Source organism: Urocampus carinirostris, chromosome 17 (genome assembly GCF_059441175.1).
Source record: "Urocampus carinirostris isolate Australia breed hairy pipefish chromosome 17, RoL_Ucar_1.0, whole genome shotgun sequence".
Taxonomy (NCBI): Eukaryota; Metazoa; Chordata; class Actinopteri; order Syngnathiformes; family Syngnathidae; genus Urocampus; species Urocampus carinirostris.
In genome coordinates this window covers 33296855-33320913 of record NC_142365.1, presented here as the reverse complement: position 1 = coordinate 33320913, position 24059 = coordinate 33296855, and the positions used below count along the sequence as shown (strand labels likewise).

The 24059-nt window shown below is 42.4% G+C and overlaps 1 protein-coding gene across 3 annotated transcripts in view; it reads left to right on the top strand.

Moving 5' to 3' along the window:
* The window catches only part of fnip1 (folliculin interacting protein 1), a 114619-nt gene that overhangs the window by 48850 nt on the left and 41710 nt on the right, over positions 1-24059 (top strand). For all 3 annotated transcript variants that reach the window (XM_088321258.1, XM_088321259.1, XM_088321257.1), the window contains one exon: positions 2393-2478. In XM_088321258.1, the coding sequence (XP_088177384.1) occupies positions 2393-2478 (86 nt within the window). The remainder of the gene's footprint in view (positions 1-2392; positions 2479-24059) is intronic.

The following is a 24059-nucleotide window of genomic DNA, read 5'->3' as shown; positions in this document are numbered from 1 at the left end:
CTCGGATAGGCTAGAGGGCCAAAACAAACCCTGCAATTGGCCAAAAAATATGACTGAATAGCAAGCTTGCTAAACTACGCCATAAAGAAACATGTTTCATTAGTCTGTATTTGTAAGTATTTTACTCTCCTGGATTTACTACACTCACGGTTGTAAGAAGACCATGGTTGCGTATCATTATTGAACGTGAGAACTTAAGTGAGCTATGCGGCTTTATATTTTCCCGGTTTCTTGTTTTAGAACGATCTTGATGTTGCTCTGATGAGTTGAGTGAATTAAACTAAATTCCAAGTGTTTATTGTCATATGCACAGTAAAGTTACGAGCGAAAAAAAAAAAATAGAAACTAAGGAATGGTTGGTATTTCTTAAATCCCAAGACTTTAACCTTCCGAATGATATTTGAAATGATGCATTTGAGTGACATCGTAGGGACACCGCATCCGCACGTGTCTAAGACACGTATTTGCTTCTTTGCAAGCTTTCGGAATGTTAAGGGGGTAATCAGTTTGACTGTATCATCTGACTGTTTTGTCGACGTTCCCATTGTAGCGCCTTATAATCCGGTTCACCTTATGTATGGAAGATATAGGACCAAAAACTATTTTTTCGGGGTGCGCCCTATAACCCGGTGCGCCCTATAGTGCGGAAAATACGGTAATATAATAATGATCCGAATTGTACTTTCAGCTGAAATTAATTAACTTAACTTTTATTGTTAACGCTTTGCTTAAAAGAATCTCCGATACTTAAAACACTTACTTAAACATTTCAAACCCTGTGTAACAAACCATGCAATAGTCCCCCTTTTTTTGTAAATACTGGAATTATTTATTGCAAAATGTTGATACATGATAAAGGTACACGCATTGATTAACTGATAAGCGGTAACATAGGTCATAACAGTGCAAAATGATGGTAGTAGTTCTCGATATATGTCAGTACGAGTATGAATTAATATTAATATAGTATATTTCCATTTCGGCATTTGGCATTGACACCTCCCCTTTAACATTTCGATGACCATGCTTCTCCATATTTGTCATCGGGTGTCATGAAGTCAGAAAGAGGCACTACAGCACTGTCCTCTACTCGTAACAAGGTGCACACAATACAAAATCTAACTTACAGCAATGTCTGGATATTTTTCGACATCCTGAAAAAAATGTTTGTATCTGCTGTTTTGCGTAAGTAGGGGAGCGTCTGTACTTGCTAAGCAGACCTTGTGTATCATGCCAGTTTTAAGTGATTTGCAAACATTTCAAAAGATCAGTTGTACAGTTAAACAAAACAGAGTCCGACTCGCCTCGGTAAGATTCATGTAACATTCAAGCCGAAACGGTTTTAATGAAATGCATTGTACATTTTATACGCGTATATCTCACTATAAAAGAGCTTGAATGTTATGCCAGACTGTGCCTTTCTATTGTATTTTAAGTTAAATACATGCAGTCCAAAGAAAAAAAAAATCAGTTTTTAATTACTTAAAAACAATACTTCAGATGTAAAACAGTTGGATTTTAAACTATTAAGAATTATTAAGCTATTTTTTTGCAGTCTTTGCAGTTGACCACTAATGTTCCTCACACAATGCAGATATTTGTTTGATTTACTGTTCTACTTCTTCTAATGAGCCTGTTCTTAGTTTATAGCAGGGGTGTCAAACTCATTTTAACTCGGGGGGCCACACATTTACTTGATGTAAATCTTTCCTTTTTATTAATTTTTTGTATATATCTGCTGTATGTTCAATAAAATATGTTTTACATTTTACCAATTGTTCTTGTTTAGTATCAATTGCCACGTAATTTAATCAACTTCATGCTTAATTTAAGAAAACATTAATTATCCAACAATTTGACTAATTGTGACTAATTGTCTCAATGGTCTGTGACTAGTCAACGATTTCAATCGTCATTATTGCAGCCCTAAGTGGTATGAGATAGCAATTTCGTTCTTTACTGGTCATTAGTATGTATAGCCTAGATGGTAAGGCGCCCGCTTTGAGACTGGGAGGTTCGGGTTCGCGCCCCGGCCGAGTCATTCCTAAGACTTAAAAAGTGGTCGGCGGCGCCCTCTGTTGGCTGCGGCTGCATCGGCTCGCTACAACGGGTCAGGTGCAATCGACATTTCGTTTTGTGTACATTGTTACACAGAATGACAATACAAGGAAATTATATATATATATTATATACTAATGTTTCATCCAGTGCCATAAAAATCCAACTAGAAGCTGTAATTTTCCAATGACCTGTAGCCAAATGTAACTCACAAATACTGTTTACTTGGCAGTGTCGTGTTTCTGGACTTTTACTCGACATCATAGCACATCAAAAAGCTCGTGTTGGCATGTCTCTAAAAAGTGTATGTCCATGTGTGCATCATACCCCCAAGGCTGTGAAGATGGGCCAACAGTCAGCTGATCCCAGCCAAAGGGCCATGGCATTCAGCCGCATGGTGGACGGGCTCAACGAATTCAGGTAAATACTAGTTGTTAAGTGTTCCTGATAAAATATTTATTTTTGGGACATCAGGGCAATTAAATCCTGTGAACAAACAGAAAGGCTGACGTGCGCATAATTCAATTGTCACTTCTCCCCATTAGATCGCCTTTTTCTTGGTAAAACGTAAATGAGGTCATTGGAAGTCGGCCAAGTGTTGATAAATACTGTATTTTCCAGACTTTTATTTTAGCAATTACTGATTAACTCCATAAAGATAAATTGCAAAACATCCAATGCAACGGGGATCGAAAACGAGTAGTTGATGTGTGATTGCCGGCACTTTACCACAAGATTACCAGTGCTACGAATGACATATGACAAGTCATTAGATTTTATGAAATTATCACACTATTTTTATTCGCGGTGCCTGAAACTGATGTTCAATGTGTTGGTCAAACAGTCTTTCCACTTCTTCAGTAGTGCTTCAATATTCTCTCAGTTTAATATGTATGTGTATGTAAAATACACCGTATAGTATTTTGTTGACTTTGTTTTCTCCAGTCCCCAACATTCAATGGAGACGATGTGTACCGTACATTCCTAAACAATCTTCCCACTTCTGTTGGTGCACCGTGTGTAAAAATAATGTGATTTCAAGATTATCTTTGTCATTAACATAAAATGCCAATAACGTTTTCTTCGCAACCTCAGTGATGAGTTATGAGCTGTAACACCTTTAAGTATGTCTTCTGCACCACTGGTAATGTGAAGGTGCTCTCACCAACACTACTCTGGTTTATATCCCATTGCAAACTATGTTTTGCGATTTGAGTTAGTGGCACATTATAATGCATTAATATGTGCCCTCACACAAAAAAGCTCTTCCTCTAGTCTCATTTTTATGCACCTTATATTGAAGTACTACTCATGTACGAACTCAATCACAAAATATTATTTTAGGAGGTGCGCCTCATAATCCGGTGCACATAATGATGCGAAAACTACAGACTGACTTCATGCGTAAACTTAAGCCCCCATTATAATGACAGCTTTTTACATAGGCTCAATTTGACACGCAAACTAACTGGAGGGTGAAGTGGATCTCGTACTCAAATACACACTGCCAGCTGGCAGCATATCTTGATGTCCTGCACGTGTTTTACTCATATACCTGATGGGATCTGGCCCACCCAATCGGCAACCCTATGTACCTCTCACTCCAAATAGTGGAGCATGGCACGAACAAAATACCTGCACAATATCACCTTCAGACTCAGGCTAAATTTAGGTGAGTGGCCTCTGCCTTTATTTATTTGGTGCTCTTGACCTCATGGAACATTACAAAAATGCACGGCATGCTTCAACACTTGCATGTCCACACTGATCTGACGTGAGCACATGCACACGCCAACGAATGCTGACGAAGATAAGCCACACATGTGACCAAAGTATAACATGGTCATCCAGTTGAGAGGGTAGGTGGAAGGCAGGTGCATTGTCTTTGATACTGTCAAATCCTTATTTTTTTGTATCCTTTTTTTAGCTTCAGCACATTAGGTATAAATACAGTCAAGTTTCATTTCAGGAATGCGCTTCTAAGACTGATATTCATGTTGTGTTTTTGAGATATAGTTTTGTTGTTTTTTAAACTACAAAAAAGTCCAGTTGCATAATTAAGGTATATAACAGATGTTGGGAGCGTATGGCTCGTGAGCAAAGTATGCCTTTTTCTTCAGTACATCTGACTTGGAGATAAAACAACTGTTCCCCTTTTCCATTTTAGTACATGCAAAGCCTAAGCAATGCAGTAGACATGTGGTTTGGTGCAGAATATATAAGACCGATTCCCAACTACAGTTTACAATCACGGTGTTACACCAACAGACCCAGTTTTAAAATCCTAAATATGAAAGTTCTGAAAAGGTTTTTGTGCTAAGACACACTCTAAGCGGTTGTGTCAAAAGTACCGTAAATTCCGGACTATAAGCCGCTACTTTTTTCCCAAATGTCCAGCCCTGCGCCTTATTCAGTGAAGCGGCCAATTTATGTAATTTTTCTAACGGCCACCAGCGGCGCTGGAGTATAAAAGGTAAGATTAAGACCAGTAGAATATGTGCGCCAAGAAAGACTGTAACTTCTAAGTTTAAGTATACATTGTCTGTAAAGTAAAGGTACGTTCCAATAATGAGGAAGACGCCCTTGATGGCGATAGTTATGAGGAGGAAGTTGAGGACGATTTACTGTGAGTTGGTTTGGTTGGTTTGAACAAATTTATTGACACTAAAAACAGAAAACAATCATGACAATCTCAACAGCAATTAAGCACATTCACAATATTATATTCCAATATTACGTTTTTAACAGCAAACACAAAGTGAGGTTTGAACAAACCTTCTCGAAAATCAAACATATTCACAATTTCATTATATAACATCTTTGTTAGTGTCAATAGATCCGTCCAGGCCAAAGTCGATTGTCCTCGGTCTGAACAAATCCACCGACACCAACAGCAGCAAAACACAGCCATCAAGCATATTCACAATTTTTTTATATTTGACAATATGACGTGACGATATGACGTTTTAACATTTTTTCCTGACATTTTCAACATCAATTAAACAATTTCAGAGTTATTTTCTTTTAACAGTAGTTAACCAGCGTGTAAAAGGCAATACTATTGTGCAAGGGCATAGCTCTGCCATCCCACCCTCCCAAGCAGCATTCTTCCAGTCCTCTGTGTGGGTCCTTTCCCTTCTGCGTGGGTCCTCTCCCTTCTGGGTTCCACAACCCAGGCCGTTGCCGCCGGGACCCCCACAGTGTAGCTCCGGCTCCCCCCTCCGGGTGGGTGCAGACAAGTCTTCTCTATGGCTGCGTCCTAGGCCCGCCGCTCGCAGATTGTATGGTATCTGCAGCCATTTGGAGCACAGCCACGGGGGGGATCTGCCTGCACCTCCATACCAGCAGGTTTCTGGAGGTCCAGATGGCGTCCTTGATGGCGGCGAGAGTGAGCCAGTCCCTGGCAAAGTCGTTCCGATGCCTCCTCGACCGACTCACCCCGTAAAGCACGTACTGTGCATCAGGGACCTCTCCTGCTGGCAAGTCCGGGAACTTTCCTAGTTGTTCGGCCATTGTCCACAAGACCTTGGCAGCGCTGCACTCACAAAAAAGGTGCCTCACCGACTCCTGGGCGCCACAGCCAGGTCGAGGGCACGTCGAAGTCGCTGACATTCCTCGGTGGTGCATTACAGCTCTGACTGGGAGAACTTCATGAGCCACCATCCATGACAAGTCTCGTAGTCTGTTTGGGAGGGCAGGATGATTGACGTTGCTCCAAACCGTTGTGGATTCGCCAAACGCAAGCCCCCGCACAGGGCTTACTGTAGCTCGTTCTTGCACAATAGCAATAAGGGCCCTGTGGTTTTGTAAAGTGTGACATTCTTGTGTTTCCAAATCAAACTTCTTCAAAAAATCCCGAATAAAGAGATGTGTTGGTGGCAAGTTAAACGAAACTGGAATCAAACGATTGTCTGGTACAAGCTTTAGCCTTCGCAAATATGAGCCTATCCAAAAACGGGTCATTGCTTGACTTTTCTGGTTGTTGGGTGGGCCCACAGCGTTTTGGAAGTGGAGAGAGACATATTTGCTTCCCAGGAAAAGCTGGAGGTCAGGCACTCCTTTCCCCCCTTTTTCCTTTTCTTTTTCATTGTATCTCTTTTTATCCTTTCCCACTTTGAGCCCCAGACAAAGCGAAAGATGGCTTGGTCCAGTTGTAACAGCACGTTTCTTTTAGGCATAAAAATTAAACTGATTGACAAAAGCATTGGGAGGATGATCGCTTTGATGATTAGGACCTTCCCCTCTATTGTCAGTTTTCTTAGTGACCAAAAAACAAGTTTTTGCTTAACTTTCCTTGTCACGTCATCCCAGTTGGTCTCGCCTCCTCCATCCCCATTGAATTTTATCCCTAGGATTTTCTGGTCTGTCTTTAACACCGTCAGCGGGAGTCCTGCCTTTTCTGTCTCTTTCCACATTCCATAAAACTTCACTTGTGATTTTTCTCTAGCCTTGACCCAGACGCCCTCCCAAACAGTTCAGTCAAGTCAAGGGCTCTTTCAACAGATGCGCGGTCAGTACACAAAATATTAAAATCATCCATGTACAAAACACACTTGGTAATTTGTCCCCCACTTCCTGGGATATTGATGCCTTCGACAAATCTATCTTTTCTTAACATTTGTGCCAAAGGTTCAATGCAAAGAACATAGAGAAGGGGAGACATAGGGCAACCTTGATGTACACCGCAGTTGATCTCGATTGCTTCCGATAAATTCCCGTTAATCATGAATTTGCTGTAGATGTCTCGGTATAGCAGTCCTACCCAATTGATGTATTTTTGGGGAAAACCACATTTTTGCAATACCCTGAAGAGGTATTGCAAAAGCCCCAAAATGAGCCCCAAAATAAAAACATCCAATGCAACGGGGATCGAAAACGAGTAGTTGATGTGTGATTGCCGGCACTTTACCACAAGATTACCAGTGCTACGAATGACATATGACAAGTCATTAGATTTTATGAAATTATCACACTATTTTTATTCGCGGTGCCTGAAACTGATGTTCAATGTGTTGGTCAAACAGTCTTTCCACTTCTTCAGTAGTGCTTCAATATTCTCTCAGTTTAATATGTATGTGTATGTAAAATACACCGTATAGTATTTTGTTGACTTTGTTTTCTCCAGTCCCCAACATTCAATGGAGACGATGTGTACCGTACATTCCTAAACAATCTTCCCACTTCTGTTGGTGCACCGTGTGTAAAAATAATGTGATTTCAAGATTATCTTTGTCATTAACATAAAATGCCAATAACGTTTTCTTCGCAACCTCAGTGATGAGTTATGAGCTGTAACACCTTTAAGTATGTCTTCTGCACCACTGGTAATGTGAAGGTGCTCTCACCAACACTACTCTGGTTTATATCCCATTGCAAACTATGTTTTGCGATTTGAGTTAGTGGCACATTATAATGCATTAATATGTGCCCTCACACAAAAAAGCTCTTCCTCTAGTCTCATTTTTATGCACCTTATATTGAAGTACTACTCATGTACGAACTCAATCACAAAATATTATTTTAGGAGGTGCGCCTCATAATCCGGTGCACATAATGATGCGAAAACTACAGACTGACTTCATGCGTAAACTTAAGCCCCCATTATAATGACAGCTTTTTACATAGGCTCAATTTGACACGCAAACTAACTGGAGGGTGAAGTGGATCTCGTACTCAAATACACACTGCCAGCTGGCAGCATATCTTGATGTCCTGCACGTGTTTTACTCATATACCTGATGGGATCTGGCCCACCCAATCGGCAACCCTATGTACCTCTCACTCCAAATAGTGGAGCATGGCACGAACAAAATACCTGCACAATATCACCTTCAGACTCAGGCTAAATTTAGGTGAGTGGCCTCTGCCTTTATTTATTTGGTGCTCTTGACCTCATGGAACATTACAAAAATGCACGGCATGCTTCAACACTTGCATGTCCACACTGATCTGACGTGAGCACATGCACACGCCAACGAATGCTGACGAAGATAAGCCACACATGTGACCAAAGTATAACATGGTCATCCAGTTGAGAGGGTAGGTGGAAGGCAGGTGCATTGTCTTTGATACTGTCAAATCCTTATTTTTTTGTATCCTTTTTTTAGCTTCAGCACATTAGGTATAAATACAGTCAAGTTTCATTTCAGGAATGCGCTTCTAAGACTGATATTCATGTTGTGTTTTTGAGATATAGTTTTGTTGTTTTTTAAACTACAAAAAAGTCCAGTTGCATAATTAAGGTATATAACAGATGTTGGGAGCGTATGGCTCGTGAGCAAAGTATGCCTTTTTCTTCAGTACATCTGACTTGGAGATAAAACAACTGTTCCCCTTTTCCATTTTAGTACATGCAAAGCCTAAGCAATGCAGTAGACATGTGGTTTGGTGCAGAATATATAAGACCGATTCCCAACTACAGTTTACAATCACGGTGTTACACCAACAGACCCAGTTTTAAAATCCTAAATATGAAAGTTCTGAAAAGGTTTTTGTGCTAAGACACACTCTAAGCGGTTGTGTCAAAAGTACCGTAAATTCCGGACTATAAGCCGCTACTTTTTTCCCAAATGTCCAGCCCTGCGCCTTATTCAGTGAAGCGGCCAATTTATGTAATTTTTCTAACGGCCACCAGCGGCGCTGGAGTATAAAAGGTAAGATTAAGACCAGTAGAATATGTGCGCCAAGAAAGACTGTAACTTCTAAGTTTAAGTATACATTGTCTGTAAAGTAAAGGTACGTTCCAATAATGAGGAAGACGCCCTTGATGGCGATAGTTATGAGGAGGAAGTTGAGGACGATTTACTGTGAGTTGGTTTGGTTGGTTTGAACAAATTTATTGACACTAAAAACAGAAAACAATCATGACAATCTCAACAGCAATTAAGCACATTCACAATATTATATTCCAATATTACGTTTTTAACAGCAAACACAAAGTGAGGTTTGAACAAACCTTCTCGAAAATCAAACATATTCACAATTTCATTATATAACATCTTTGTTAGTGTCAATAGATCCGTCCAGGCCAAAGTCGATTGTCCTCGGTCTGAACAAATCCACCGACACCAACAGCAGCAAAACACAGCCATCAAGCATATTCACAATTTTTTTATATTTGACAATATGACGTGACGATATGACGTTTTAACATTTTTTCCTGACATTTTCAACATCAATTAAACAATTTCAGAGTTATTTTCTTTTAACAGTAGTTAACCAGCGTGTAAAAGGCAATACTATTGTGCAAGGGCATAGCTCTGCCATCCCACCCTCCCAAGCAGCATTCTTCCAGTCCTCTGTGTGGGTCCTTTCCCTTCTGCGTGGGTCCTCTCCCTTCTGGGTTCCACAACCCAGGCCGTTGCCGCCGGGACCCCCACAGTGTAGCTCCGGCTCCCCCCTCCGGGTGGGTGCAGACAAGTCTTCTCTATGGCTGCGTCCTAGGCCCGCCGCTCGCAGATTGTATGGTATCTGCAGCCATTTGGAGCACAGCCACGGGGGGGATCTGCCTGCACCTCCATACCAGCAGGTTTCTGGAGGTCCAGATGGCGTCCTTGATGGCGGCGAGAGTGAGCCAGTCCCTGGCAAAGTCGTTCCGATGCCTCCTCGACCGACTCACCCCGTAAAGCACGTACTGTGCATCAGGGACCTCTCCTGCTGGCAAGTCCGGGAACTTTCCTAGTTGTTCGGCCATTGTCCACAAGACCTTGGCAGCGCTGCACTCACAAAAAAGGTGCCTCACCGACTCCTGGGCGCCACAGCCAGGTCGAGGGCACGTCGAAGTCGCTGACATTCCTCGGTGGTGCATTACAGCTCTGACTGGGAGAACTTCATGAGCCACCATCCATGACAAGTCTCGTAGTCTGTTTGGGAGGGCAGGATGATTGACGTTGCTCCAAACCGTTGTGGATTCGCCAAACGCAAGCCCCCGCACAGGGCTTACTGTAGCTCGTTCTTGCACAATAGCAATAAGGGCCCTGTGGTTTTGTAAAGTGTGACATTCTTGTGTTTCCAAATCAAACTTCTTCAAAAAATCCCGAATAAAGAGATGTGTTGGTGGCAAGTTAAACGAAACTGGAATCAAACGATTGTCTGGTACAAGCTTTAGCCTTCGCAAATATGAGCCTATCCAAAAACGGGTCATTGCTTGACTTTTCTGGTTGTTGGGTGGGCCCACAGCGTTTTGGAAGTGGAGAGAGACATATTTGCTTCCCAGGAAAAGCTGGAGGTCAGGCACTCCTTTCCCCCCTTTTTCCTTTTCTTTTTCATTGTATCTCTTTTTATCCTTTCCCACTTTGAGCCCCAGACAAAGCGAAAGATGGCTTGGTCCAGTTGTAACAGCACGTTTCTTTTAGGCATAAAAATTAAACTGATTGACAAAAGCATTGGGAGGATGATCGCTTTGATGATTAGGACCTTCCCCTCTATTGTCAGTTTTCTTAGTGACCAAAAAACAAGTTTTTGCTTAACTTTCCTTGTCACGTCATCCCAGTTGGTCTCGCCTCCTCCATCCCCATTGAATTTTATCCCTAGGATTTTCTGGTCTGTCTTTAACACCGTCAGCGGGAGTCCTGCCTTTTCTGTCTCTTTCCACATTCCATAAAACTTCACTTGTGATTTTTCTCTAGCCTTGACCCAGACGCCCTCCCAAACAGTTCAGTCAAGTCAAGGGCTCTTTCAACAGATGCGCGGTCAGTACACAAAATATTAAAATCATCCATGTACAAAACACACTTGGTAATTTGTCCCCCACTTCCTGGGATATTGATGCCTTCGACAAATCTATCTTTTCTTAACATTTGTGCCAAAGGTTCAATGCAAAGAACATAGAGAAGGGGAGACATAGGGCAACCTTGATGTACACCGCAGTTGATCTCGATTGCTTCCGATAAATTCCCGTTAATCATGAATTTGCTGTAGATGTCTCGGTATAGCAGTCCTACCCAATTGATGTATTTTTGGGGAAAACCACATTTTTGCAATACCCTGAAGAGGTATTGGTGCGAGACTCGATCAAAGGCTTTTTCAAAGTCTAGGTTTAGGACCGCTAGTCGCATGTTTCTGTCTCTTGCATAACAAATGGTGTCACGGATCAGCATGAGACTGTCGCTGATCTTCCTTCCCATAATGGCACAGGTTTGGTCTGGATCAACCAAGTCTCCCAAGACAACAGACATTCGTGTTGCTAGAAGCTTGCTGAAAATTTTACAGTCCACGTTTAAAAGCGTTATGGGTCGCCAGTTTTTTAAGTCAATTTTGTCTCCTTTTTTGTGCAATAGAGTAACTATCCCGATTCTGAAACTGTCTGGCATATGGTCTCGATTGGAAAATTCGTTAAAAACAGTTAACAGATCTGGTGCTAAAATATCCCAAAAAGTCCGGTAAAATTCGAGGTTGAGTCCGTCCTCCCCGGGTGATTTGCCTTTTTTCATAGTCTTTATGCAATTATTCAGTTGGTCTTGGGTAAAGTCCGATGTTAAAAAGGGGTCTTGACGCACTGATCTTGAAATATGATCTAATACATGCCCCATTTCATTCTCATACAGGGAGTGCAGAATTATTAGGCAAGTTGTATTTTTGAGGATTAATTTTATTATTGAACAACAACCATGTTCTTAATGAACCCAAAATTCTCATTAATATCAAAGCTGAATATTATGGAAGTTGGAGTGGGGCTTTTTTAGTTTTAGCTATTTTAGGAGGATATCTGTGTGTGCAGGTGACTATTACTGTGCATAATTATTAGGCAACTTAACAAAAAACAAATGTATACCCATTTCAATTATCTATTTTCATCAGGGAAACCAATATAACAGCTCAACATTCACAAATATACATTTCTGACATTCAAAAACAAAACAAAAACAAATCAGTGACCAATATAGCCACCTTTCTTTGCAAGGACACTCAAAAGCCTGCCATCCATGGATTCTGTCAGTGCTTTGATCTGTTCACGATCAACATTGCGTGCAGCAGCAACCACAGCCTCCCAGACACTGTTCAGAGAGGTGTACTGTTTTCCCTCCTTGTAAATCTCACATTTGATGAGGGACCACAGGTTCTCTATGGGGTTCAGATCAGGTGAACAAGGAGGCCATGTCATTAGTTTTTCTTCTTTTAGACCCTTTCTTGCCAGCCACGCTGTGGAGTACTTGGATGCGTGTGATGGAGCGTTGTCCTGCATGAAAATCATGTTTTTCTTGAAGGATGCAGACTTCTTCCTGTACCACTGCTTGAAGAAGGTGTCTTCCAGAAACTGGCAGTAGGACTGGGAGTTGAGCTTGAGTCCATCCTCAACCCGAAAAGGCCCCACAAGCTCATCTTTGATGATACCAGCCCATACCAGTACCCCACCTCCACCTTGCTGGCGTCTGAGGCGGACTGGAGCTCTCTGCCCTTTACCGATCCAGCCACGGGCCCATCCATCTGGCCCATCAAGACTCACTCTCATTTCATCAGTCCATAAAACCTTAGAAAAATCCGTCTTGAGATTTTTCTTGGCCCAGTCTTGACGTTTCAGCTTGTGTGTCTTGTTCAGTGGTGGTCGTTTTCTTACCTTGGCCATGTCTCTGAGTATTGCACACCTTGTGCTTTTGGGCACTCCAGTGATGTTGCAGCTCTGAAATATGGCAAAACTGGTGGCAAGTGGCATCTTGGCAGCTGTACGCTTGACTTTTCTCAGTTCACGGGCAGTTATTTTGCGCCTTGGTTTTTCTACACGCTTCTTGCGACCCTGTTGACTATTTTGAATGTAACGCTTGATTGTTCGATGATCACGCTTCAGAAGCTTGGCATGTTTAAGAGTGCTGCATCCCTCTGCAAGATATCTCACTATTTTTGACTTTTCAGAGCCTGTCAAGTCCCTCTTCTGACCCATTTTGCCAAAGGAAAGGAAGTTGCCTAATAATTATGCACACCTGATATAGGGTGTTGATGTCATTAGACCACACCCCTTCTCATTACAGAGATGCACATCACCTGATATGCTTAATTGGTAGTAGGCTTTCGAGCCTATACAGCTTGGAGTAAGACAACATGCATAAAGAGGATGATGTGGTCAAAATACTCATTTGCCTAATAATTCTGCACTCCCTGTATGTTTCTTTCTTTTCAAATAATTTTTTGTAGTAGTCTTCGACCAATCTGGTTATTTCACTACTTTCCTTTGTTATTTGCCCGTTTTCGTTTTAAAGTTTAAAAATCCCCTCATTTTTGCCCATAATTTTTTTTAAAAAGTAGCGTGTACATTTTTCCCCTTCTTCTATTTCTCTTTCTCTGCTTCTTATTATGATGCCTTTGCTCTTTATTTCCGCCAAAGCGTTTAGTTCTTGTTTGGTCTCTTTGATTTCATCATTAAAGTCCATCCCCTTTTCTGTTAGGATGAAATAGCGTTGGAGTCTTCTTTGTAGTCCCGACATGCGTTTCATCTCTTTGAGTTTCTTGTTTTTCCCTGCATTTTTAAAAAAGGTCTGTGTTCGTTTCTTTGTCATTTCCCACCATTGTGCTCGTGAATCATACGAGTCTTGAAGGGTCTGCCAGTCTTTGTACAGCTCCCTGTATTGTGCGGCTAGAGCCTCATCCTCCAGCAGGGAACAGTTTAACTTCCACAAACCCTTCCCAACAGTCATACCTGAAGGAAATGAGAAAGAGCAGGACAGTAGCAAGTGATCCGAAAAAAAAACTGGAATTAATCTTGCATCACTCTGTGCTAAACCCCTCGTAAATATGTAGTCTATTCGAGAGGCTCTGGCATTGTCACTACTGAACCAGGTGAAGCCCTCCTCTCCTGGATGTATGGATTTGAAACAGTCCACCAGTTTAAATGTCCGGCACATGTCTTGTAATAAAGTTGATGTTTTATCTACTTTAAACTCCTCATCGTTCCTCTTTCTATCCTTCCTACTTAGGATGCAATTAAAATCTCCTCCCACGATTAGTGGTTGATGGCCTAGCATATGCGACTGGACGTCCTCTAAAAGTTCGTACCTGAGTTGTCTGTCGGCATGGCCGTATATGTTAATGAGGTTAAAATCATTTCCTATATAAGAAAGTCTTGCTAAGATTGCGCGTCCGTCTCTCATCACAGTACTCCCCTTTATGATGAGTTGAGGGTTGTTTATTAAAATGGCTACCCCATCGTTACGGTTTTCATTCGAGCCACTCCATAATGACGGATATGGCCAAATCTCTTCCCACTGTTTATAATTTTTTAGAAAGGGGATGCAGCATTCCTGTAGTAAAAACACATCTGTTCTGATAGTTTTTAAGAACGATAAAACACTGTGAGCCTTAACCTTTGATCTCACACTTCTCACATTGATAGTAGAGAATGTAATGTTCATAATAGTTGTTAAAGTATTTAAACTAGTTAGACAAAACTGGGGGATCTGAGTCCATTCTTTGGTGATCATCGAGATCATCGAGAGTGTCACCTGTGTCAGACACATCACTTAAGAGTAGTACCTCATTTTGAGACTCACCGGGGAAAACTCTGGGACCCTCTGACTCTCTGTCTGTGGTTCCAGGTCTTCCCCTTTTTTCTGGGTTAGGGGGTGAGCCAGAGGACCTATCACGGGGTCTCTTACTTCCTTGCCCACTAAGGGTCAGATTTTTTCCCTCCTCGACTTCCTCCGTCTCAACTTCATACAGTTCCCTTGTGGGCTTATTCACCGGCAATCGGCTTTCTTCTAAATCTCTTATCTTTGTTTCTGGTTTTTTCACCACTCCCAATTTTGTCTTACTTTTACTCCTCTTTCCAGTGCCCGTATGGGTTTTTGGAGAGTCATTCGCCTTTTCGATTTGTTTGTCTTCTCCAAATCCCGGCAATGGCGTAGCAAACAAATTTGCTAATTTGAACTCTCTTCCAGGCCCTTCCTGATTAATATGTGTTTTCGGAGTGGCAGTTGCTTTTTCTATTCGTTTGTCATGTCCAAATTCAGGTATTTTATGAGAAATCGAATTAGAATTTCCAGGTTCTTCCTGTTTCAATTTTGATTCTCTGGTCTCTGCTCCAGAGGTTTTGGTAGGTACATCTGTTTTTTCAATTTGTTTGTCTTGTCCAATTTCTTTGTGCATTTCTTGATCAATTTCATTGGGTATTTCCATAACTTTATTCATTTCCTGTTCATCTTCATTGGGTATTTCTATAACTTCATTAATTTCTTGTTCATTTTCATTTTGTATTTCCATGACTTTATTAATTTCATTGTCTTTGTTATCTTTATTCACTTCATTGTCTTTGTGACATTTATTCATTTCATTATCTATGTTGTCTGACATCATTTCATTGTCTTTGTTGTCTTTGTTAACTGCCTTCCTAGCTTTCAATTTGTTAGCAAACGAATTCGGGCAGTTTCTAAAGAGGTGATTCGTTTCTCCACAGAGATTGCATTTTCTGCTATTGCTACATTCCTCAAAGGAATGTCCAATTGTTCTGCACTTTCCACAAAAAATTCGATCACATACCTCAGCCAGATGCCCATGCTCACCACATTTGCGACAGAGTTTCGGTTGCCCTTGATAGTGGATAAAGCCACGGTTTTCCCCCAGGAATATAGTCGACGGAATTTGTTTCAGTCCCTGAAAGCCCTGAGGATCTTGCCGTAGTTGGACTGGTACCCTCCAGGCACCATTCCAATAGCCTTTCTCACACCTCACCTTCATAGCCTGGCCTTTTACTGAGCAGTATCTACTCAACCAATAACAGACGTCATCAGCACTGATTATTTCACTAAACATTCTAACAACGACAATCTTGTTAGCATTATCAGTCAGCTTCTCCACTGTAAATCCTGAAAACTGGGACCTCACTCCCTCAAAGCGATTCCAAAACTCTTGATAAAGAGCTGCCGTTTCAAAACTCACATCAAAGCCTTTGCCAGAAGTCATTTTTATGACAGCATGTACCTCCTCCTTTTTAAACTTCAGAATCTTTTCAACAAACTTGTTAATAAAATCCGTCCTTGACATTCCCTCCGAAATTGCCACAACATCTTTGAGCAAGAATCTCACGCAGTTACGTCTCCGCCCGCAGGTATAATGCCCGGCCATGGCAGGACTCGGCTGCTTTACTTCTAACTATGTTAAAATGGTTAGAATTGTAAAATTAATAATTAACAATACTCTTAAAACCGACGCCAATGACAGTATAAACGCATAGAACGAGCAGTGCTAACCTGATGCGTCCATCATCAACCGCTGTGAGTTTCACAATTACGGGATGCTTTTTTTTTAACAATCACATTTGATACCTTGCGAGCGTGATCCTACTAGCGTGTTGGTACCTTTCAAAGGCACGGTTTGGGATAAAAGTTATATAATAATTATTAAAGCTTTGAAAACTCTCCCGGTGTACCGTCTTTCTTTGTAAACTATCTATGTCAGCTGTGGTTCTGAACTTGTATACTATCTGTGGTTCTGAATTTGTATAATATCTATGAAGTTACAATTGACAGTTGGGCATTAGTAGTGCCCTATGAAGGTGTGAAATCGTTCCAGTGAGGTAAATATTGCTATCTTTCGCTGGATTTTTTTTTTCCGTGAGCTAGAAGTAAAGCAGCCGAGTCCTGCCATGGCCGGGCATTATGCCAGCGGGCGGAGACATAACTGCGTACGATTCTTGTTCAAAGATGTAGGAATGTCAAGACTTGATTTTTTGAACAAGTTTATTTAAAAACTTCTGAAGTTTAAACCAGAGGAGTTACATCGCGTCATAAGTTTGCCTTCTGGCAAGGGCTTTGATGTAAGTTTTGTAACGGCGGCTCTTTTTCAAGAGTTTTGGGATCGCTTTGAGGGGGTGGGCCCCAGTTTTCAGAATTTACAGTGGAGAAGCTGACTGATAATGCTAGCAAGATAGTCATTGTCAGAATGTTTAATGAAGTGGTGAATGCTGATGACATCTGTTATTGGTTGAGTAGATATTGCTCGATAAAAGGCCAGACTATGAAGGTGAGGGATGAGAAAAACGTTTGGACTTGTGCCTGGAGGATACCCAACCAGCAATGGCAAGATCCTCACCGCTTTCAGGGACTGAAACACCTCCCGTCGATGATAGTCCTGGGGGAAAACCGTGGCTTTATCCACTATCAAGGACAACCGAAACTCTGTCGCAAATGTGGTGAGCATGGGCATCTGGCTGAGGTATGTGATCGAATTTTTTGTGGAAAGTGCAGGACAATTGGATATTCCTTTGAGGAATGTACCAATAGCAGAAAATGCAACCTCTGTGGAGAAACAAACCACCTCTATAGGAACTGCCCGAAATTGTTTGCTAACAAATTGAAAGCTAGGAAGGCTGTTAACAAAGACAACAAAGACAATGAAATGATGTCAGACAACATAGATAATGAAATGAATAAATGTAACAAAGACAATGAAATGAATAAAGATGACAAAGACAATGAAATGAATAAACTTATGGAAATACCAAATGAAAATGAACAAGAAATGAATAAAGTTATGGAAATACCCAATGAAGATGAACAGGAAATGAATAAAGTTATGGAAATACCAAATGAAGATGAACAAGAAATGCACAAAGAAAATGGACAAGACAAACAAATTTAAAATACAGATGTCTCTCCCAAAACCCCTGCAGGAGAGACCAAAGAATCAAATTTGTGTCAGGAAGGACCTGGAAATTCTAATTCGATTTTTTTATACAATACCTGAATTTGGACAAGACAAACAAATAGAAAAGGCAACTGCCACTCCAAAAATACATATTTATCAGGAAGGGCCGGGAAGAGAGTCCAAAATAGCAAAATTGTTTGCTACGTCACTACCGGGATTTGAAAAAGACAAACAAATCGAAAAGGCGAACGACTCTCCAAAAACCCATACTGGCACTGGAAAGAGGGGTAAAAGTAAGACAAAATTGGGGGTGGTGGAAACACCGGAAACAAAGAGAAGATATTTAGAAGAAAGCCGATTGCCGGTGAAAAAGCCCACAAGGGAACTGTATGAAGTTGAGCCGGAGGAAGTCGGGGAGGGAAAAAATCTGACGCTTTGTGGGCAGGGAAGAGACCCCTCGATAGGTCCTCTGGCTCACCCCCTAACCCAGAAAAAAAGGGAAGACCTGGAACCACAGACAGAGAGTCAGAGGATTCCAGAGTTTTCCCCGGTGAGTCTCCAAATAAGGTACTGCTCTTAAGTCGAGAGTCTGACACAGGTGACACTCTCGATGATCACCAAAGAATGGACTCGGATCCCCCGGTTTTGTCTAAGTAGTTTAAATACTTTAACAACACTTATGAACATTACATTCTCTACTATCAATGTGAGAAGTGTGAGATCAAAGGTTAAGACTTGCAGCGTTTTATCGTTCTTAAAAACTATCAGAACGGATGTGTTTTTCTACAAGAATGCTGCATCCCCTTTCTAAAAAATCATAAACAGTGGGAAGAGATTTGGCCATATCCGTCATTATGGAGTGGCTCGAATGAAAACCGTAACGATGGGGTAGCCATTTTAATAAACAAGCCTCAACTCATCATGAAGGGGAGTACTGTGATGAGAGACGGACGCGCAATCTTAGCAAGACTTTCCTATATAGGAACGATTTTAACCTCATTAACATATACGGCCATCCTGACATACAACTCAGGTACGAACTCTTAGAGGACATCCAGTCGCATATGCTAGGCCATCAACCACTAATCGTGGGAGGAGATTTTAATTGCATCCTAAGTAGGAAGGATAGAAAGGGGACCGATGAGGAATTTAAAGTAGATAAAACATCAACTTTATTACAAGACATGTACCGGACATTTAAACTGGAGGACTGTTTCAAATCCATACATCCAGGAGAGGAGGGCTTCACCTGGTTCAGTAGTGACAATGCCAGAGCCTCTCGAATAGACTACATATTTACAAGGGGTTTAGCACTGAGTGATGCAAGATTAATTCCTGGGTTTTTTTTCGGATCACTTGCTACTGTCCTGCTCTCTCTCATTTCCTTCAGGTATGACTGTTGGGAAGGGTCTGTGGAAGTTAAACTGCTCCCTGCTGGAGGATGAGGCTTTAGCCGTACAATACAGGGAGCTGTACAAAGACTGGCAGACCCTTCAAGACTCGTATGATTCACGAGCACAATGGCGGGAGATGACAAAGAAACGAACACAGACCTTTTTTAAAAATGCAGGGAAAAACAAGAAATTTAAAGAGATGAAACGCATGTTGGGACAACAAAGAAGACTCCAACGCTATTTCATCCTAACAGAAAAGGGGATGGACTTTAGAATAGAATAGAATAGAATATACCTTTATTGTCATTGTTACAAATGGGCTAACATATTGTGACAACGAAATTGGGCATGACACTCCAGTTTTACACATAGTGAGGGTATGAGCAAGAAGATAAAGGAACAGAGAAGATAATGTTATAAAACAAGGGGAATAAGGCTATAGTTATAATTTACATGGTATTTACACAACAATGTCAGCATGTGGGATGTTACATACAGGGTTGTCGTGATAACGTTGTATCGTAACGGTTGTGCAATATTGCATTTGGTGCAAAGTCATCATGGTGCAAAAATAGTCCACATATACATTGGTGCAAGCATAGACATCATAGTGCAAAAAAAGGAAATGGTCAGACATTGTGCAATTTGAGCATTAAACGTAGTGCAGTCGACATGTGCAAGAACAAGACTTGAGTAACATTATATTCGTATGAGGTAGTGTTGGCACGAGTTTTCAGTTTTTGTGCGGTGTCTGTTGAGCAGTGAACAAACATAGTGCAGACAGCATGTACGTGAGTACCATTTTACATTCGTGTGAGGTATTTATTTTTTTTTTATTTTTTTTTTTTGCAACAGTTTTCAGTTGTTTGTGCGGTGTCTGTTTAGGGTGGTAATGGCTGTGGGGAAGAAACTGTCTCTGAGTCTGTTCGTTTTTGCTTTGTGTGACCTGTAGCGCTTGCCGGAAGGCAGCAGGTCGAAGAGATGGTGGCCGGGGTGAGAAAAGTCCTTGACGATGTTTTCTGCTCTGCTGAGGTAGCGAGAGCAGGCAATGTCCTCCAGACTGGGCAGAGAGCAGCCGACGATTCTCTGGACTGTTTTTATGATCCTCTGGAGCTTTTTCCTGTCTGCTGCTGTGCACCCCGCATACCACACCGTGATGCAGTATGTTAGGATGCTCTCCACTGTGGCTTTGTAGAAAGACACCTGCAGCTGCTGTTTTAGGTTATTTTTCCTGAGCAATCTCAGGAAGTGCAGTCGCTGCTGGGCCTTCCCTACCACCGCTCTGGTGTTTGCAGACCAGGAGAGGTCGTCGGAGATGTGCACGCCCAGAAATTTGAATGAGTGGACTCTCTCTACGCAGTCTCCTTTTATGATGAGTGGTGCTGGATTCCTGCCATTCCTTCTGAAATCCAGAATCAGTTCTTTTGTTTTTGTTGTGTTCAATATGAGGTGGTTTTCCGAGCACCACGTTGAAAGTGACTCAACCTCATCCCTGTATGCCGCCTCGTCCCCTTCAGAGATGAGGCCGATCAAGGTGGTATCGTCAGCAAACTTAATAATAGTGTTTGTGGGGTGGGTCGGTGAGCAGTCGGAGCTGTAGAGGGTGAAAAGCAGGGGGCTCAGTGCACAACCTTGGGGGGAGCCAGTGTTCAGTGTTAGGGTGGGAGAGACGTGGGTACCGAGTTTCACCGACTGTGGGCGGTTGGAGAGGAAGTCCATTATCCAGTGGCAGATGGAGGGAGAGAGTCCTAGGTGTGCAAGTTTCTCCACCAGGATCTCCGGGATAATGGTGTTGAAGGCTGAGCTGAAGTCCAGGAAGAGCATTCTGACGTAGCTCCCCCGGTGGTCCAGGTGTTTCAGCACGGTGTGAAGTGCTGTGTTTATGGCGTCATCAGTGGAGCAGTTTGCCCTGTAGGCAAACTGGTGGGGGTCCAGTGTGAGTGGCAGGGAGTTTTTGATGTGCCGGGACACTAACCTCTCGAAGCACTTCATGACCACAGGCGTGAGAGCTACAGGCCTGTAGTCGTTGAGGCTTTCCACTGCTGACTTTTTGGGGACGGGAATGATGGTGGAGGTTTTGAGGCAAGGTGGGACGGTCGCCTGTGACAGGGACCGGTTGAAGATGGTGGTGAAGACCCCAGCCAGCGGATTGGAACAGTCCCTGAGTACCCTCCCTGGTACTCCATCCGGGCCAGTTGCCTTCCTGGGGTTTATGGTATTCAGCGCACGCCTGACTTCGTGCTCCTGAAATGTGAGGGAGTTGCTGCTGGTTGTTGATGGGTGTGATGTGGCTGTATGTGGCCTACCAGCTTTAAAGCGAGCGAAGAACTGATTAAGGTCCTCAGCTAGTGAAGCCTCAGCCTCAACAGTTGCCAGGTTGTGGCCTCTGAAGTTGGTGATGATTTGGAGGCCCTGCCACATCCTCCTCGGGTCATTTCCAGCGAAGAGGTGCTCGATCCTCCTTGTGTAGGCTGATTTTGCTTCCTTGATGCCTCTCTTCAGGTCAGCCCTGGCCACCCCGTAAAGAGCCTTGTCTCCAGACCTGAAGGCGGTGTTGCGGTGTTTGAGGAGGGTGCGCACCTCGCTGGTCATCCAGGGTTTTTGGTTTGGGTAGTTTTTGACTTTTTTATATACTGTGACTTCATCCGTGCAGTAACGGATGTAGGATAAAACAGTGTCAGTGAATTTCTGGAGGTCATGGTGTTCAAATACCTCCCAGCAAGTTTGATCAAAACAGTCCTGCAGCTTGGAGAGGGCTCCCTCAGGCCACGTTTGTATTTAATGATGAAATCAGAGAGACCAAACAAGAACTAAACGCTTTGGCGGAAATAAAGAGCAAAGGCATCATAATAAGAAGCAGAGAAAGAGAAATAGAAGAAGGGGAAAAATGTACACGCTACTTTTAAAAAAAAATTATGAGCAAAAGTGAGGGGCTTTTTAAACTTCAAAACGAAAACGGGCAAATAATAAAGGAAAGTAGTGAAATAACCAAATTAGTCGAAGACTACTACAAAAAATTATATGAAAAGAAAGAAACACATGAGAATGAAATGGGGCATGTATTAGATCATATTTCATGATCAGTGCGTCAAGACCCCTTTTTAACATCCGACTTTACCCAAGACCAACTGAATGATTGCATAAAGACTATAAAAAAAAGGCAAATCACCCGGGGAGGACGGGCTCAACCTCGAATTTTACCGGACTTTTTGGGATATTTTAGCACCAGGTCTGATTACTGTTTTTAACAAATTTTCCAGTCGTGACAACATGCCAGACAGTTTCAGAATGGGGATAGTTACTCCATTGCCCAAAAAGGAGACAAAACTGACTTAAAAAACTGGCGACCCGTAACGCTTTTAAACGTGGACTGTAAAATCTTCAGCAAGCTTTTAGCAACACTAATGTCTGTAGTCTTGGGAGACCTGTGCTATCGTGGGAAGGAAGATCAGCGACAGTCTCATGCTGATCCGTGACACCATTTGTTATGCGAGAGACAAAAACATGCGACTAGCGGTCCTAAACCTAGACTTTGAGAAAGCCTTTGATCGAGTCTCGCACCAAAACCTCTTCAGGGTATTGCAAAAATGTGGTTTTCCCCCAAAATACATCAAGTGTGTGGGACTGCTATACCGAGACATCTACAGCAAATTCATGATTAACGGGAGTTTATCGGAAGAAATCGAGATCAATTGCGGTGACGTCAAGGTTGCCCTATGTCTCCCCTTCTCTATGTTCTTTGCATTGAACCTTTGGCACAAATGTTAAGAAATGACAGATTTGTCGAAGGGATCAATATCCCAGGAAGTGGGGGACAAATTACGAAGTGTGTTTTGTACATGGATGATTTTAATATTTTATGGACAGACCTCGTATCCGTTAGAAGAGCCCTTGACTTGACTGATCTGTTTGGGAGGGCGTCTGGGTCGAGGCTAAATAGAGAAAAATCACAAGTGAAGTTTTATGGACCGTGGACAGAGACAGAAAAGGTCAAGCGATGACCCGGTTCTGGATGGGCTCGTACTTGCGGAAGCTAAAGCTTGTACCAAACAATAATTTGATTCCAGTTTCCTTTAACTTGCCACCAACACATATCTGGAAACACAAGAAAGTCACACTTTACAAAACCACAGGGCCCTTATTGCTATTGTGCAAGAGCGAGAAAGTAAGTCCTGTGCGTGGGCTTGCGTTTGGCGAACCTACAACAGTTTGGAGCAACGTGAATCATCCTGCCCTCCCAAACATACTACGAGACTTGTCATGGATGGTGGCTCATGAGGTTCTCCCAGTCAGAGCCGTGATGCACCACCGAGGAATGTCAGCGACTTCGACATGCCCTCGACCTGGCTGTGGCGCCCAGGAGTCGGTGAGGCACCATTTGTATGAGTGCAGCGCTGCCGAGGACCTGTGGACAATGGCCGACCAACTAGGAAAATTCCCGGACTTGCCAGCAGGGAAGGTCCCTGACGCACAGTACGTGTTTTACGGGGTGAGTCGGTCAAGGAGGTCACGGAACTACTTTGCCAGGGACTGGCTTACTCTCGACGCCATCTGGACCTCCAGAAACCTGCTGGTATGGAGGTGCAGGCAGATCCCTCCCGTGGCTGTGCTCCAAATGGCTGCAGATACCATACATTCTGCGAGCGGCGGGCCTAGGATGCAGCCATAAAGAAGAATCGTCTGCGCCCACCCAGAGGACTGGAGGATGCTACTTGGGAGGGTGGGATGACAGAGCTATGCCCTTTCACAATAGTATTGCCCTTTACACGTTGGTTAACTACTGTTAAAAGATAATAACTCTGAAATTGTTTAATTGATGTTGAAAATGTCAGGAAAAAACGTTAAAACGTCATATTGTCACGTCATATTGTCAGATATAACAAAATTGTGAATCTGCTTGTTTGCTGTTGAGATTGTCGTGTTTGTTTGCTGCTGTTGGTGTTGGTGGATTTGTTCAGACCAAAAAAACAATCGACTTTGGCCTGGACAGATCTATTGACACTAACAAAGATGTTATATAACGAAATTGTGAATATG